The sequence below is a fragment of the Ranitomeya variabilis genome, chromosome 6 (genome assembly GCF_051348905.1).
Source record: "Ranitomeya variabilis isolate aRanVar5 chromosome 6, aRanVar5.hap1, whole genome shotgun sequence".
In the NCBI taxonomy this organism is placed as follows: domain Eukaryota; kingdom Metazoa; phylum Chordata; class Amphibia; order Anura; family Dendrobatidae; genus Ranitomeya; species Ranitomeya variabilis.
Genome location: NC_135237.1, coordinates 135,551,274 through 135,570,574, shown reverse-complemented (window position 1 = coordinate 135,570,574; position 19,301 = coordinate 135,551,274). Strand labels below are relative to the sequence as shown.

General features: G+C 40.3%; 1 protein-coding gene across 1 annotated transcript in view; it reads left to right on the top strand.

The window, feature by feature from the left end:
• Nucleotides 1–19,301, top strand: part of CPNE4 (copine 4) — an 828,774-nt gene that overhangs the window by 205,866 nt on the left and 603,607 nt on the right. The window contains exon 2 of the mRNA XM_077269031.1: nt 16,691–16,877. Coding sequence (XP_077125146.1) covers nt 16,707–16,877 — 171 coding nt within the window. The 5' untranslated portion in view covers nt 16,691–16,706. The remainder of the gene's footprint in view (nt 1–16,690; nt 16,878–19,301) is intronic.

The window sequence follows — 19,301 nt, the reverse complement described above, 5'->3', positions numbered from 1 at the left end:
AGCTACAGCAGAGGCAGGGTACACTATCAAAGACCTGGGACAATTTCATGACACCCTCCCAGCATCCATGCCCTGATGAAAGGGTATTTTTGACAAGAAGGGAAAAGTTTTTAAGTATGGTCAAGCAATACCTGGCTGACAAAACCAGCATACTCCCTAATTCCTATGTGTTTTTCAACTATTGGGTCTCAAAGCTGAACACCTGGTACAAGCTGTCCCTGTATGCCTTGGAGGTGTGCTGCCATGCAGCTAGCATCTTGTCTGGTTTTTAGTGCCGGAGGGGGGGTCATAACAGACAAGCGTTTTCACCTGTCAACAGAAAATGCTGACAGTCTCCCCTTGATGAAAATGACCAAAGCTAGGTTTAGCCCCTGCTTTTCCACACCACCAGATTACAGCAGCACATAAAGTGTTTTGAATGTTCAGTATTTGAATTCCTTCCAGTTTATAATTTTTTCCTGGCTTTGCACTTTGAGAAAAGCCTTTATGAGTGTAGGAGTACATGAACTACACTTTGAAAATATTTTAATGAGTTCCTCCAGTTGTTGCCTTCAAGGGTCTATGGATGTCCCTGCTTGTAATTTGTGTCAGGCTTTGTACTTGGTGCATGCCTTTTACGAGTATAGGAGTACCACAACTACACTTTTTCCTCAATATTGGAATAAAGCACTACAGTTGGTGCCATCAAGGGTGCTTGCACTTGCAGGTTTTTACAGGCATTGAGTGTGAGAGTTTCACAGCTACACTTTGTTCACATTATTTGAATGATATACTACAGTTGGTGCCTTAAATTGTGCATGACTCACCCTGCCTTTAATTTTTGGTAGGCTTTACACTCTATGCAGAGCTTTTATGAGTGTAGGCGTACCACAACTATACTTTTTTTTACAATATTTTAATAAAGTGCTACAGGTGGTGCCTTCGAGGTTGCTTGCAATTTTTGGCAGGCGTTGCACTCACTTCATAGCCTTTATGAGTAGTGTTGAGCATTCCGATACTGCAAATATCGGGTATCAGCCGATATTCACTGTATCGGAATTCCGATACCGAGTTCCGATATTTTTGCGATATCGGAAATTGGAATCGGAAGTTCCTATAGTGCAATTATGCACTATAATGGAGTGTGGGCGGTGCGTGGGCGGAGACTGCATGTGTGTGTGTGCGGGCGGTGTCTGTGCGTGACCGTGGGGCTCTGTGCTTGTGTGCTGGGGATCTGTGCTTGTGTACCGGGGCTCTGTGCTTGTGTGCCGGGGCTCTGGGCTTGTGTGCCAGGGCTCTGGGCTTGTGTACCAGGGCTCTGTGCGGGCTGCGGTGGCTCTGTGCGGGCTGCGGTGGCTCTGTGCGGGCTGCGGTGGCTCTGTGCGGGCTGCGGGGCTCTGTGCGGGCTGCAGTGGCTCTGTGCGGGCTGCCGTGCCTCTGTGCGTGTCTGCTGGGGCTCTTTGCGGGTGTGCAGGCATTGTCCGATGGGACTACAAGTCCCATCGGGCTATGCCTGCTACACTGACAGTGATTGACACATTAGTCAATGATGGGACAGTAGTAGTCCCATCATCCAGCTAATGTGTTGAATGAAAAAAAAAACTCCATACATACTCCATACATACTACATACATGCATACATACATACTACATACATACATACTACATACATACTACATGCATGCATACATACATACATACATACATACTACATACATACTACATACATACATGGGATACCAAACCAAACCAATATACGGATAACCAGAAAAACACCAGACAGAAAGCAGATATAAAAATGCCTTTATTACATATAATTGACCAGATAAAAACAAAACATATGTGCGCACACCAGGACAAAAGAATATAAACCATAAAAATGTTCAATAATATAGTGGTTGTGGCTGACCCAGTAATTTATATCAGTAGTGCCTCCCAAAAATATTGGTAATATTAGAAGACGAGGGGAAGTGAAAAAATATTTTTTTGAAAAAGAAGATGAAGTTACAATAACTCATAAATAAAATAGTACAAAAAATGCACCAAATATCCACATAGCAGTGCAAAGTGCAAATAGTGCAATGTGTAAACCTACAATAAATGTTAAAACCCACAGCAAAAAATATATAAATATGATCTACGCACTAATCCACAAAATGTCCACTAACAATAAAAAAGTGCAATTAGTGCAGTGCAAAAGCAGTAATTAAAGTGCAATGCCACAGCAGGAAATATAATCCATACAAAAGTGCAAAGTGCAAGATATGGGAGATACACTCTAACTACCTTACTGGGTCTGCCACGTCCCGTGATAGCGCATCCCGACGCGCGTTTCGGATTTTATCATTCGTCAGGGGGGTCAGGGCCAACGTACCGACACACGTTGTGAAATTTGTGCACGACGTGGGCAGCAGATGCAGTTTTTCAATGCATCCGCTGCCCATTTTGAAGTCTGGAGAGCAGGGGGCGGAGTTTCTGCCACATATGCGCAGTAGAAAATGGCGGACGCGACGGACAAAAAAAGTTTACTTGAACCTTTTTTCGTGCCGACGGTCTGCCAAAACACGACATGTAGTTTTTGGTGCAGTTTTTGGTGCAGTTTTTGATGCGGTTTTTGATGCTGTTTTTTATGATGTTTTTGATGCAGTTTTCATTCCGTTTTTTGCGCGGTTTTCATGCAGTTTTTGGAAATAAATAAATAAACGGAAAATGTGCATGATTTGAATGGAAACATGCATGAAAAAATGGATTCGGAGGCCGGATTCATCATTTCACATCTCAGTTTCATCCATTTTTTGCTGGATCCGTCTCTGTGTGCTTTTTCGCCGGACAGAAAATCCGTTCCTCTGTATGTGTTTTCCGTCCGGCGGAAACCGCTTTTTTGATGGATCCTGCAAAAAATGGATGAAACGTGTGGCCATCAGGCGCAATCCGGCACTAATACAACTCTATGAGAAAAAACAGATCCGGCGGAAAAAGCGGATCCGGTGGAAAAAAAACGGATCTGGCGGAAAAAAACGGATCTGGCGGAAAAAATGGATCTGGTGGAAAAAAACGGATCCGGTGGAAAAAAAACGAATCTGGCGGAAAAAAACGGATCCAGCGGAAAAATCGGATCTGGCGGAAAAAAATGGATCTGGTGGAAAAGAACAGATCCGGTAGAAAAAAGCGGATCTGGTGGAAAAAAACGGATCCGGTGGAAAAAAAGGATTCGTTTTTTCCAAAACTCGCCAGATTGTGCCTGACGGCAAAAACCTGATGTGTGAAAGTAGCCAGATATATGGATAGATACATCTATGTATCTATAGATATATTTATCTATAAATATATCTATAGATAGATATATCCATAGATATATAATAAAAAGGCCGATGTTTCTAAGGCTACTTTCACGCTTGCGTTTTTAGCAATCCGTCACAATCCGTCATTTTCGGAAAAAACGGATCCTGCAAATGTGCTCGCAGGAAGCGTTTTTTACCCATAAACTTGTATTAGCAACGGATTGCGACGGATGGCCACACGTCGCGTCTGTCGTGCAATGGATCTGTCGTGTTTTGGCGGACCGTCGGCACGAAAAAACGTTCAAGTGAACGTTTTTTTGTCCCTCGCGTCTGCCATTTTTTACCGCGCATGCGCGGAAGAAACTCCACCCCCTCCTCCCCAGACTTCAGAATGGGCAGCGGATGCATTGAAAAACTGCATCCGATGCCCACGTCATGCACAAATTTCACAACGTGCATCGGTACATCGGCCCGATGCATAGCGACGGACCCGTACCGATGCAAGTGTGAAAGAGGCCTTTATGAGCGTTGAATTTAAAAAAAAAACGGAAAAAAATGGCGTGGGCTCCCGCGCATTTTTCTGCGCCAGAGGGGGAAAGCCGACGGCCGGGGGCCAATATTTGTAGCCTGCTATGAATATCAGCCCGCAGCTGTCTGCGTAGCCTTTACAGGCTATTAAAATAGGGGGACCCAAAAAAATGACGTGGGGTCCCCTTATATTTTATAGCCAGAAAGGCTACGCAGACAGCTGCGGGCTGATATTCATAGCCTAGAGAGGGGCCATGGATATTGGCCCCCCCCCCGGCTACAAATACCAGTCTGCAGCCGCCCCAGTAATGGCACATCTGTAAGATGCGCCAATTCCGGCACTTAGGCCCTCTCTTCCCACTCCCGTGTAGCGGTGGGATATGGGGTAATAAGGGGTTAATGTCACCTTGCTATTGTAAGGTGACATTAAGCTGGGTTAATAACGGAGAGGCATCAATAAGACGCCTATCCATTATTAATCCAATAGTAAAAAAGGGTTAATAAAACACGCACACATTAGGAAAAAGTATTTTAATATTCTTCATTTAACCATACTTACCATACTTCAGCGCCTGCAAAAAGCATAAAATAATAAACCGTATACTACCTGTCCGCCGTAGTCCAATTAATAACGAGTGTCCCATGACGATCTCCCCTATAGAACAGTGACATCGGGTGATGTCACTGCTCTATAGGACCCTCAGTGACACACTGACAGGAGACAATGGCTCCTGCAGTGCATCACTGAGGTTACTAAAGTTCAAAGTCTTACTTCATGGCAATTGCTGCCTGGGAAAATATCTCACCCAGCAATGCCATAAGTGAGACTAGGGACTTTTTTTTTACAGCGGCAGAGGAATACCTTCCTCCCGTCATTGTGTTCCTGGAGCCCCTAGAGAGTGGTCGCATTATCTGATGCTGCTGCTCTCCACGGGAGATCGTCGTGGGACACTGTGTTTTTCATATTTTTTACAGGTTGACACTGGCTTCGGGGATCAAAGTGACAAGTAATGGTGAGTATGAACTCTATGTTTAATGTACTGTATGTCTATATGTATGTCATGTATGTAATGTATGAATGTACTGTATGTAGTATGTATGTAGTATATATGTAGTATGTATGTAGTATGTATGTAGTATGTATATAGTATGTATGTAGTATGTATGTATGTAGTATGTATGTATGTATGTAGTATGTATGTAGTATGTTGTATGTATGTATGTAATGTGTATGTATGTAGTATATATGTAGTATGTATGTAGTATGTATGTATGGAGTATGTATGGAGTATGTATGGAGTATGTATGGGTTATTTTTTTTTCATTCAACACATTAGCCGGATGATGGGACTACTACTGTCCCATCATTGGCTAATGTGTCAATCACTGTCAGTGTAGCAGGCATCGTCCGATGGGACTTATAGTCCCATCAAACGATGCCTGCACACACGCACAGACCCCCGGCACGCCGCACAGAGACCCCCAGCACGCCGCACAGAGACCCCCGGCACGCCGCATAGAGACCCCCGGCATGCCGCACAGAGACCCCCCACACCGCACAAAGACCCCCCACACCACATAGAGCCCAGGCAGCCCACATACAGCCCCGGCACGCTGCATAGAGCCCGGGCAGCCCACATACAGCCCCGGCAGGCAGGTACGCATCCCTGGCAGGCCCGCACACACCCCGCCCGCACACACAGACACTCACAGTGTCCACCCACCTACTGCCCATGCACCGCCCACACTCTTCCCCCCTCCGGAATAGCATATAGAAGGACAGAAAGGGCTTATTTACGTTCCCATATTTGTGTCCCTTTGACTTGCATTGGTATCGGGTATCGGTATCGGCGATATCCGATATTTTTTGGATATCGGCCGATCCAATCCAATACCGATACTTTTGAATATCGGAAGGTATCGCTCAACACTATTTATGAGTCTAGGAGTTCCACTACATGACAATTTGAACAGAATGTGTATGAGGTCTTCCTTTATGTCTAATACAGAGTGTATCTGAGTCCCTCTTCCATTCAATTTTTGGCAGTTCTTCCTTCTTTCATAAATTACACTGAAATTTCCAATTTGCTTTATAAAGATTTCAATTTTGGTTTACTTCAATTATTATTTTTGTTTAAATCCTTTTTAAATTTTGCCTTATATACAAGTCATTATACAGGAAACAATGCTTTTTAACATTTTCTTTCCTGTAAACTCCAATTTCTCGTCGATTGTGAATGCTTTTTGTCAGTCCTTAGAGTGGATTAAAAGTGTGACACCATTGTTCTCAGCAGTGATCTGGAGTCAGAGATGTTTTCAGGGGTCTTCCACATGCTGTTTTCCTTCCATTTAGCACTTGTTTCATCCATTTGAACGTTTTCACTGCCCCCCCCAGATCTTCTTGTAGGGTCTGCCAGAAAAACGCTCCTATTTCCCTTTGACTCCCATTATACTCTGTGGTACTGACTTGGCTGCTTACAGAGGTAGACACAGGAATGTTTCTTCTGCTGGAATATATAAAAACACGGCACAAACTAGTTCATGGTTTAATATGAAAATATGGCCTTTCTGGAAAAACAGGGAAAGAAACCAAATGCATAGCACAGTCCATATGAGGCATGTGTCAGATGAGTGTATGGCATCCGATGCTAATGACCCTCGGCTCCTGGTCTGCTGCAAGCGGGAGCTGAGTGTCATGCGTCTGTACTCCGAGCCTCTCGCACAGAGAGGATCGGAGCTCAGCTGCGAAGGAGGCAGAGAAATTAATTTCTCCATTGCCAGGGTCAGCGTATATCGCACATCACTCGGATGATATCCGAGTGATGTACGTTGTCTCACTCGCATCCATAGGCTTATATGGGTGCGAGTGAGCCGAGACTCAGCCGAGGATAAAAACGGTGATGTGAGCTGCCCCATAGAGAAATACTGGTCCGAGTGCTATACAATTTTTTATCACATAGCACTCGTCCGTATTTTATGGTAGTGTGACTCCAGCCTGACTGTGGGGATCTACCAGCTCGGGGTACACATAGATAGCAATCTTCTTGATACCTATCTCCCCTCACACACATTGCCAGTGACCCTGTCACAACTCATTACTTAAAACGAGCATCCGAGCATTAAAAATTGCTTGATTAGAGTAACGAGCATCCAAGCTTTTTAGTGCTCTCTCAACCCTATTGAACACACAAAAACTTTTTTTTCAAATGTATCACTTTCCAGTAAATTACCAAACTTTTCCTTATCCAGTCAAAGCTATGAATTACTTTACAGTGTACATGATAATTCAATGAGCTTTTTTCGATAAACTGATGGATGTGTCTATTGTGGCCACATAAAATAAGACCAGCAGGATTTTCCCATATTCCAGTTAAACGAAAAAATGATTGAGTTAGAAGTACAACATAGAGTATAATAATATGTCACCAAGATAGAAATCAGAACAGAACTTACAGAAGAAAACTAGGAGGGAAAGGAACATTACCCAAGTGAAAATACAACTATCAAGATTTAATATGAATCCTGCTCTGTACCGGAGTGTGAAATGACTGGTTTACATCTCTTATCTGGGAGCGAGCTGGACACGGGTAATTCACAGAAAACCCCAAATTTAAGCCAAGTTGTAATCAGCTAAATTTAACAGAGCCCTCAAGTTCATTTATACCCTGCTACCAACTAGGAGATTAAAGTTCTTGCTGGAATCACTGTGACATTGATGGATACTATTTTATTTTATTTTCACAAAACTGAGATATTCCTACAAGTGCTATTTCCAATAAAAAGAACTCATTTCATGTTTTTTTCTAGTTTTTCCCTAACATATTGTCATTCAGTCCAGAAACTTGTAAAGTCCAGTGCAGCACACAGTACAGTGGACCAATATTAATATTTACTCTATGAGTATTTTTTAATGCAAAATGTTTTTTTTGAGATCTTTTTCCCTAATACTTTTTGTTTCTGTACATTAGTTTCATGTGATATTTATTGTTTTTAAAGTGAAAATGTCAGCAAAATTTTGCGCTGTTACACTGATTAAAATGACACCTTGGTTGATAAAATCCGTCTTTTGGTTGTTGTTTAATCTTTATTTGCAATTTTCAGTTAATGAGATTCTCGTGCTTTAGGGCGGCCTGTGAATATGGCTTTATGTGGTGTTCTGCTTACATATTCATCTGTATGGGCTTATGCCAGGTCACTGATCCATTAGTGCCCTGCCTCCTATTTTACATAATGCATATAATATTGTGGGGTTAGAAAAAAAACAAATTTACATTCAGCGAAATGGTGTCAGCACATGCGCAGTAGCATGCATCGTATAATGCATATATTATAGGGTAAAAACTTTTTCAAAATGGCTCCAGCAGCGGCGTATGTGCAGTAGCATCAATCCCCTTGCCCCGCCCAGCACTGTTTGGCTACCGGCATAGTTCGCACCAATCGGTCAGCTACTACCCTCTTCACCATCTGGGTTGGGCTCAAGGTTTCAGGCTGTAGCCATTCCTTTACTAGATTTATCAAGTCATATGCCTAAGAACTAGCAGGTCAGGCTTCCCTAAAAGAGCAATGTTACAGTCATTGAGCACGTACAAACGCATTAGCCCCCAGCTGGGCAAGGACCTCACCATAGAGTTTCCAATAGTCCTGGGCAGCCTCCTGGCTGAAGTCAGAGTAACCCTTCTGGGGATCTCCCATCAGGAATGGGCCACACTTCAGCCCACTCAGAAATCATCAAGCTGTCCTGCTTTGCTGTGTGTTCACACACAGTGAGGAAAGCTTCATTGTCATCCTTTGGATTCATCTTCAGCGCTGACCTTCTCAGGCCTTGCAATGAATAGGGGTTCATGGTGGGGGCATCTCTTGCAGGGCCTTAATCTGTTGCAGAACCAGGTTGTTAGTCTGCTGCTCCTGTTGTTGCTGCTGAAACTTCTTCTGCTGAGCATTGGTGAGGACCAACTGCTTCAGCAGCTCCTCCATGTTGCCCATGGGCAAGCAGCTTTCTTTGGGTTATGCCTTAGTTCACACTGCTCACATTTTCCACCATATGTAAGGCAGCAGCTTTCACTACGGTGCAGTAAGGAGACAGTGACCCAGGATAGTTCAACTTAAATGTCTTTTTTTGGCAACTTACAAAAATAAGTCAAACATTATCCTCCAGTTCACAGCCAGAATATCCGTAACAGTCCATCTCAATCCATTGCTTTTGACTGCTCCACTATATTACTCGTATAAAGTCAATGGCTTTGCTTTCTCTGGCTCTGGCCTGTGCTCAGTCTCACACAGACCATACATACACACACACACACACACACAGCTTCTGGTCTCATGCTTGCAAACCAATACTGACACACCCAAAACTATACTGAAAGTTTAAATGGGAATTTGGACATGGGCGGCTCCCAAGACCCAGAGTTGAGGGAGAGATCCCTTCCCAGTACCTTCCTACAGATCTATCCAAAATAAAAGACAAGCACTCTTACCTCCAGCATGTGGTGATTTTTAATTGCAACAGGATCTTACCTACCCATAAATTCAGGCTTTAAAGAGGGGTATTCACATCTACCCAGAAATTCAGAATTCAGTCTAAGAGAGGTATTGACACTAGAAATGTAAGTTTCCAGAAGTCCAGAAACTGCCTTGTCATTGGCTGCTGGGCATGCATGAATTGGTCAAATTATGTGCTAGGCATCTCAATTTGTTCTTATTATCCAGAAGCAGTATTGCTATTCATATTTCATATTGACATGCTTTAGCAATACAGAGTGCAACTTTTTTTGTTTATTGCATATGGAGGTGGCTGCTCCTAGTATGCATCTGTTCACACTAGCTTGGAAGTACCAGTAAGTCTTTTGTCTTTTGTCTTCAGTCTCACACAGACCTGTTCCTGCTGTTATTCTTGTAAACCAATACTGACATACCCAAAACTTAACTGTAAGTTTAAATGGGAATCTTGGACATGGGGAGCTCCCAAGACCTGGAGTGGAGGGAGAGATCCGTCCTACTTCCTTCCTACATATCTCTCCAAAAATGAAAGCCCATGCCAGGTTTTCCTAAATCTGACTTGGTCAAATAGCTAGACCAAGTCCACGCTCTTTTATTTTGCATTGTAAGCACAGCTGTGGCTGTAATTGCAATGCTCTCAAGAGGGTTCAGTATTTTTCTATGCACATCCTGGGGGACACAATGACCCTCGTATATGGTTTCCCTCACTTCCTCATACCATAAAATTCAATAAAAACTATGTGAAACTTAAGAATTAATAGAGTTGAACTGGAGTTTAAAAGTTGAAGCTGGACTCAAAAATTTGCCTTTAAAAAACAGGCTGGAGCACCTTTAATCAGGTTTCCAATGATAATCCTACAGACATTTTTACTGCAGACCAATGAATAGTGACATTTCATATTTCACTCACTATCACATCACAGTAGTATTTTGTACTTTACGACTGGATAGGTTTTTGGAAGGAGGAACTAAGGGGTTAATAAAGCAATCAATTGTTTTTAGTTGTTTATATAAGTCATATATAGGAGTAAAAGAGGTCACATTCAAAACATAGCAAAAAACGTGAAAAAAAAATGTATTCCACACGGAAGGTACAAAACATATCTGCTCAAGATGTGAGCCTCAAGCCAAAATGTTGTTTACCTTTGCCATAGAATACATTTTTTTCCACATTGTTTTCTATGTTTAGAGTGCCACCTCTTTTTCTCCTATATAATATTATCCAGTTGCCAGTGGATTTGGATGACCCCACCCACATTTTGAAAGACTGGTGCAACTTCACTTTTTTTTTCCTCTTGTGTAAGCCATACATAATAACTAGCTGTTCAAAACAAGTTGGAGTTTTAATGGGATGCTTGCATGAACATGACCTTGTAATAAAGTTAGAAAATACAATCACTGGATTTCGCACTGAACTGAATTTCCCGACTTTCTAGAGTACTATTTTGCTCATTCACCAGGTTCTGTGCATGACACAAGAAATATATAATTTTCAGATGGAGTAGGCAGATATGTGTTATACGTATGAATATATTCATGCAGGTAAAACTTAAAGAAATGATCTGAGTTAATATTTACTTATTCAAAAAAGATTATACGGATAGAAAGAAGCACCCTTACCAACGGCCCCAATTTATATTTTTGCAGTTTAATTTTTATTTTACTTTACTTCTTCTAAGCGCCTAACTTTTTTATTCTTCAGTTAACATAGCCTATGATTCTTGTTTTTTGCAGGAAAAGTTGTCGTTCTGAATGACACCATTCATTTTAGCATATAATTTACTGAAAACTAGGAGATAAATTCCAAGTTGTATGAAGGGATGAAAAAAATTGCTATTCCATGATTGTTATTTGGGGTGTTGTTTTTATGGCATTCAAGTGTGCTGTAAAATTGACCTGGAAACACGATTCTAGAAATCAATATGTTTCTGTTACCTAAACAAACTAGATTTTTTTATGCTTTAGTACTTTAAAAAATAATAAATTTGGTTTGTGTCTCCAGTTTCTGACACCTGTAGCTTTTTTATTTTTCATCAATGAAGATGTGTGAGGGCTTGTTTTTTTGCAAGGCGAGTTTTAATTTTCATTTGTATTATTTTGAGGGACAATATAATATTTTGATCACCTTATATTGCATTTTTGGGGAGGTGCAGCAACTGAAAAATTCCAATTCTGTAGTTTTTCTTTTTTGCTTCTTGGCATTTATAGTTTGGTTTAAGTATATAGTTTGAGAGATCTGATTTTTGCTGGCATAGTGATACCAAATATGATTATTTTTCTTATGTGTTCATTATTTTTGCATTGTGGAAAGGTGTGTGATTACTTTTTTTACATTTTAATTTTTTTTTATCACTTTTTACTTTTTTTTATTTCCTCTAGTGGACTTGAAGTTGTGATCATTTGATTGATTGTATTATATATTGCAGTGCTATATACTATGTACTATATATACTGTGCAATGATTAAAACCTTGAACCATGTTTGTTCATTGTGTTAAAGATAGAAGCTATGAATTTCTATATTTATCTATAAAGAATTGTTTTTTGGAAGAGGACTTTTGAAGCTGGAATTTGAAGTTTTTCTATTTGACTCAAATAACCGTGGAAATAATGGATTTCATTCAGTTCCACTATGTAATATGTGGTTACCCATTTATTTGAAAAGGTGAGGAGTGAAACTATCTGCCGGTGGACAGTCTTATAAGAATGGATAATCCTAATAGTTTAACCATTTTATTAAAAAAAATGGTTACAACACACTTATTACATGAAATTAATTCCATGCCTCTTTTTATATATTTCTCACATGCAGTTAATTTATGTCTTAAATATTCTAATTTGGAAAATAGTCCCTGTTTCTTATGCCCGTGCTCACAATGGATCCAGTCAGTCTCTGGAGTTCAACCATCCTGACTTGTGTCTCTAATGATGTGAACAGTACTGGTCAAGGAGATAATGAACTTAGTGGCAGCAGAACAGACAACAGAGCTATTTCCCTTTAGACCAGCACACTCGGACAGATTTCCAATTGGCATATCAAGGTCCAGAAAATTGTCACTAGTGGCAGGTCACTCATTTTTCAAGCAATTAATATGAATTAAGTGACAGAGTTTTGACAGACATTTTGAGGAGAGTTAATTTGCATATCTTTTTTTCCTACGGATCATTACCAGTTTCTATGTCTGTGCCAGCTTGGCTGTGTCCATATGGGATACAAAACCTACAAGAAGCAAAATGAGCATAAACCCTGCAGTAACTAAATAAGTAAAAAGCAAAAGTGCATATAAATAACACAGGGTTCTTAGTAATACTGTTTTTGGTTTAAAAAATAACATAAAAGCCATCCTACCTTCGACAAGGGGACCCTGATCAGGACGGTCCTATGGTGTCTAATATTAAAAACCTTACCATGTGTCAGAGTAGACCTCAGTGTGTGAATAAGGGCAGACAAAGGACCAGGTCTTGACCTGTGGACACCAACCTCAGGAAGCTTTTAAATGTAATTTCCAGCTCAAGGGAGGGAGGCCACACCCCTGCTTGCACAAAATGCAAAAATACAAAGAAAAAAAACACAAAAATTGGGCTTGGTTTAAGTTGGTATACATGCAGCACATAAACACATGTTCACTTTGGCCATAAAGCATACAAACACCTACAAGAAACAAAATGAATATTAGACAGCATAGGGTCATCCTGCTGATGGTGGGATGGCTTTTATGCTATTATTGATAAAAAAAACAGTGTTACTATGAACCCTGTGTTATTTAAATGCTCTTTTGCTTTTTACTGATTTAGTTACAGCAGGGTTTATGTTCATTTTGCTTCTTGTATTTTTTGTATGCTTTATGGCCAATGTGAACATGCTTTTATGTGCTGCATATATACCAACTTAAACCAAGCTCAGTTTTTGTGTTATGTCCATATGGGAAAGAATACTGAATAGACTTTTTTACTGGGTAAATATTAAAATTAATTTTGCCAAACTGCTGTATTGCAATACTTACGGTATATATTTTCTGATTCTCGCTACTAGGGCACATGCACATAGCCATATTACAGATCTTCAAATGTGTGGCATGCTACTTCTGCTTTGTATATATACAGAGTTTGTTGGAGCCTGTACGACAGAGTACTTAGATTGCAGGGGCGGACACACCACTGGTGCAACCTGTGCAGGGGTTTATTTCCATCTCCAAAGCATGTGGAATTGTGCATTATGATGAGCTATTGGACTACAGAGGGCCCATACATTGATCTTGCACAGGGGCCCTCTTCTGTCTGTGTCTACCCCTGTTAAGTTGTAATGTATAACTGTAGTAAAGGAACTGTACATGTTTCATATATTGCCATTTTGCTTTTGAACACAAGGTTGTGCCATGGGTAGAAATCTTTAAAGAAGGGGTTTCCTTCCTAGGCATTTACAATGGCTAGTAAAAGTTTGGCACCCATGCTCAAAATTACTGTTATTGTGAACAGTTAAGCAAGTTGAAGATGAAGTGATCGCTAAAAGGTGTAAAGTTAAAGATGACACATTTCCTTTGTATTTTAAGCAACAGCAAAAAATACTGTCATTTTTGCATTTTAAAAATTACAAAATGGATAATGAGCCTATGCAAAATTAAGGCCACCCTTGAAGGTTTGTGTGCTCAAATAACTTTGACCAAGGTTTCAGACCTTAGTTAGCCTGTTAGGGTTATGGCTTGTTCACTATCATCGTTAGGAAAGTCCAGGTGATGCAAATTTCCCAGCTTGTTAAAAACCCAGCCTCCTCTAACCTTGTGCCAAAAAACAGCAGCCATAGGTTCTTCTAAGCAGCTGCCTAACACTCTGAAAATGAAAATGCTTGAGGTCCACAAAGCAGGAGAAGTCTATAAGAAAGAGCAAAGAGGTTTCCAGCTGCTCTTTGCTCAGTTTGAAATGTAATTAAGAAATGGAAGTTAACAGGAACAGTGGAGGTCAAGATAAGGTCTGGAAGACCAAACAAAATTTCAGTGACAGTTGCTAGAGAGGCAAATCCGAACCCCCGCTTGACTGCAAAAGACCTTCAGAAAACTAGCAGACTCTGGAGTTGTGGTACATTGTTCTACTGTTCAGAGACACCTGCACAAATACGGCATTCATGGAATAGTTGTCAGAATATAACCTCTCTTGTGTGCTCACTATAAAATTCAGAGTCAGAAGTATGCAAAAGTACGTCTAAACAATCCTGAACCATTTTGGAAGCAAGTCCGGTGCACAGAAGAGGTTAAAGTAGAACTCTTTGGCCCCAATGATCAAAGGTATGTGCGGTGAAACAAGAGCACAGAAATTCAGGAAAATAACCTTTCGCTAACCATTAAGCATGGGGATGGATCAATCATGCTTTTGGGTTTTGTTGCAGCCAATAGCATGGCAACATTTCATGGGTAAGGGGGAGAATGGATTCAATAATATTTCAACAAATTCTTGATGCAAACATAATGCCATCTGGAAAAAAGCTGAAGTTGAAAAGAGGATGGCTTCTACAAATGTATAACAGACTACCTCAAAAGGTGCAAGCTGAAGATTTTACAATGTCATTCACAGTCCCCTGATCTGAACATCATTAAAGATCTGTGGCTAGACCTTAAAATAGCAGAGCATGCAAGATGACCCAGGAATCTCACAGAACTGGAAGAATTTTCCAAGGAACAATGGATGAATATATCTCAAACAAGAATTGAAAGTCTCTTGGCTGGCTACAAAAAGCGTTTACAAGCTGTGATACTTGCAAAAGGGAGTGCTACTAGGTACTAACCATGCAAAGTGCCCAAACTTTTGCATCGACCCATTTTCATTTTTGTAATTTTTAAAATGTTAAAAATGACAATATACAGCTCTGGCAAAAATTAAGAGACCACCACATCAAAACCCTGTCATGGGCAGCCCAATCTCCAGACCTTAACCCCATTGAAAACCTCTGGAATGTAATCAAGAGGATGATGGATAGTCACAAGCCGTCAAACAAGGAAGAACTGCTTACATTTTTTGCACCAGAAGCAGTGTGAAAGACTGGCGGAAAGCATGCCAAGACGCATGAAAGCTGTGATTAAATTCATGGTTCTTCCACAAAATATTGATTTCTGAACTCTTCCTGAGTTAAAACATTAGTATTGTTGTTTCTAAATGATTATGAACTTGTTTTCTTTGCATTATTTGAGGTCTGTGAAAGCACTGTTTTATTTATTTTAACCATTTCTTCTTTTCAGGAAACAATGCAAAATGCATTGCTTGGAACTTCGGAGACATGTTGTCAGAAGTTTATAGAATAAAAGAACAATTTACATTTTACTAAAAAAATATACCTATGAAGAGAAAAATCAGAGAAGCTTAACATTTTGCAGTGGTCTCTTAAGTTTTGCCAGAGCTGTATATTTTGGGGGCCTAAAATACAAAGAATACATGTCATTTGTAACTGTAGCCCTTTCAGGGGTGTCCAAAGTTTTACATGTTACTTCATTACTGAGAGGAATCTATGCCGCAGTCACAGATGGTTGGGACTATGAAAATAGCTGAGCATGGATGATATACCTTGCTTGCATAACTTCTACAGATGTGGATGACAATTGCACAAATAATATTGGACAGCATTGTTTGCGATCTGTGGCTGCTGCATAGGGCCAGATATTGAATGACTGAGATGCCCCTTTAATTTGTATAAAAAGTAAAAAAAAATTAAGTTGCCACCAAAAGGAAAATCATTTTTTAATAGAATGCGGTTTGAACATTTCTAAACCACAGTTTATTCTAAAATCCTTTCTTCATAAATATACTTTTTCAGCCTTTCCTTCATCCAGTTAATTTCTCCAGGTGCTATTTAGAAATTTGTCGAAGATCATCTATTTCCCATAAACAGATGATTGCTTTTTGATTGACGGCTTGTTCAGATCTTGTTGTCTCTGATGTTGTTCACAAATTCCCTCGAGAAGGGACGCCGTGCATGTAAACACAACAATTTCTGTGAAAATGACTATAAAACTTGATTGATTTAAAGTACCGTACCCAATCCTTTTAATACAATGCTGTTTTATTGGCTAATGGGAGTAAACATAGATTACAGGACCAGGCTGCTATTTTTCTACATTTGTAGTAGAATAGCGGTAGACATATGCATAGTACACATACAGTATAATGTAAATGCTTTTGTAAATATGTAAGGTACTTTTCTGGATGGTTAGTCCAGCAGATCAACAATTGAGATCATGAGGGAAAGATTAGCTCTTTTGGGCAAGACTGGTTCATCCATTGTAGTTGTGCACGTGCCCTTTCTCTTTGTCCTTTCCCATCCCTCGGTTGAACTTGATGGACATTTGAGATAGTATTATCTATGTAAGCATATAACAGAAAGTGGTGATTCTAAAAATAACGTACATTTTCTTTATTTAGGTATACTATTAAAAAAATGAGCAACATATACGAATCGGCAGCCAATACCCTTGGGATCTTCAACAGTCCATGTCTCACCAAGGTGGAATTGAGAGTATCTTGCAAAGGCATATTGGACAGAGATGCCCTCTCCAAGCCAGATCCTTGTGTTATTCTGAAAATGCAGTCACATGGGCAGTGGTTTGAGGTAAGTGTACAGAAAGCATCATTGATAATGTTTGATTTTCATTATAATTAAACAAAACTAGATGATATAGTTAAAGGGGAGTTAAAAGCTAAAGCTGAACTCAAAAAATGCGCCTTTAAAAATTAAGCTGTAATACCTTAAAGCGGGTTTCCAAAGAAAAGTCTGTAGACACTCTGACTACAGACAAGTGAATAGTGACATGTCATATTTCACTCACTGTCACAGTTCCCTGTATTTCCTGTGCGGGTGGCTGGTCCCTTAATTGCATGCATGCGATCTACATATTCGTGGTCACATGCCAATTAGTCTTCTCTCAATTCTCTTCTATTGAGTGAAGCCGGATAAAGACTAGCCAGCACATGACCACAAATATGTGTGCAATGCGGCAGACCCGTAACATTTCTATTTTTCCATCTATGGAACAGTATGAGGAGAGCTGCAGGTTTTATTGATACCAATTTAAGGTTCATACAATGTATTGATGGCTTTTTCTTGCATTTATTAGGGCGATGTGGTGCCTGAAAAAACGCAATTTTGATGTTTTTATTTTTTCCTCTCTATTGTCATCTACCATACAGATTACTTAATTCTTTATTTTGATAGACCAGACTGTTATGAATGCAGTTAATGAAAAATGCACACGGCACTCAAGGTTCCTGTGTGGTGCTCAAGTCGGGTTTCCAGCCCCTCAATCCAATACTCAAAAAACACTTGGCACTCAGAAAAATATTTTGCAAGTTGATTATTCCATTTATTTGTGCATCCAGTTTAGAAAATGAACGTTTTCGGTCCATACATCAGACCTTCATCAGAAATGCCTTTTTTAACAAACTGGTAGATTTAATGTGGAAGGGTATATCAAGGCCTAAACAGGCCAAAGCTGGGTGTCCCGGGACTTCCAGTCTTCATGCCACATAGCCGGTGTTTCAAGTGCTACTCATAGCAGCGGATCGGCGCCTTTACTCAATACCACCTCTTCAGGCATAGTGAGGCAACCTGGCTGTTGGCCTCTCTGCCGTATCCCGGGTCACCCAGCTTTGGCCTGTTTAGGCCTTGATATACCCTTCCACATTAAATCTACCAGTTTGTTAAAAAAGGCATTTCTGATGAAGGTCTGATGTATGGACCGAAAACGTTCATTTTCTAAACTGGATGCACAAATAAATGGAATAATCAACTTGCAAAATATTTTTCTGAGTGCCAAGTGTTTTTTCAGTATTGTTATGAATGCAGTGATACCAAATATATGATTTTTTTTCAATTGACTTTACTTTTATTCATGGAAAAAAGGGGTAATTTGAGTTTTATAAACATTTACAGTTTTTAATTTTTTTAACCTGTGATAGTCGAATCACTTATACTAATTAATGTAATACCTTAGTATAGCAATCAGTCTCCAGTGATGCTCAGGGTGTGGCTGAGCTTCACAGGAGTTCCAAGATGGCAGTGAGGGGGCCTTCATCAGCATGCCGACAGCTCCCACGGTGACCCAGCAGCATCTAAATGGTAAACAGCATTGGTCAGAGCCCAGCTATGGCTTTGTTGGTCCAGTGTTTTAGACCCTGATTCACCAAAAGTTTGCACTTGAAAACTTCTCAATTATTATATTTCCCTTCAGTAAAATAATAACACTTAAACCTCTGGTGTGGGCATTGTTCCAGCGTTGTCGGCAGTGGCTCTCCTAGGGCTTGTGTGACATATTTCTGCACTGATCTCAGGGAGACCAGGCGACAATGATGAGAGCTGCCTTCAGCACTCGGTATCTGGGAACAGCGTGAGCTGTACTGTTTTTCCCAGATGCAGGTGTCACACTGATGTGGCACACAGATTCCACATGTATGGAACACATATGTAACACACAGACACACGGACACGGATAGCTCCCGTTCTGGTTTTTCAAGTACCGGAAATATCAGGACGTGTGAAAGAGCCCTAACTTGAAGGAGCTTGAGCAGCTTTGCCTTGAGGAATGGGCAAAAATCCCAGTGGCAAGATGTGGAAAGTGCATAGAGACTTATCCAAAGCGATTTGTAATTGCCTCAAAAGGAGGCTCTACAAAGTACTGACTTTAGGGGGGTGAATAATTATGCACACTGACATTTTCAGTTATTTTGTCCTATTTGTTGTTGCGCTTGACAATAAAAAGAAAACCAAATGTTCACAATTGTAGGCATGTTCTTTACACGAACAGATGCAAACCCTCAAAAAAAACAGTGAAATTCCCGGTTGTGAGGTATCAAAACATGAAAAATGCAAAGGGGGTTAATACTTTTGCAAGCCACTGTATATAGCTATGCAGGGGATTTGGAGAACTGCAACAGAAGTTTGGGTCTATTTAGGTAAAAAAAATGGTCTTCAATGATTGCAATCAATTGAAGTCCAGCAGAATGATAAATCCAAACAAACTGGAAAGCAAATTCAGTA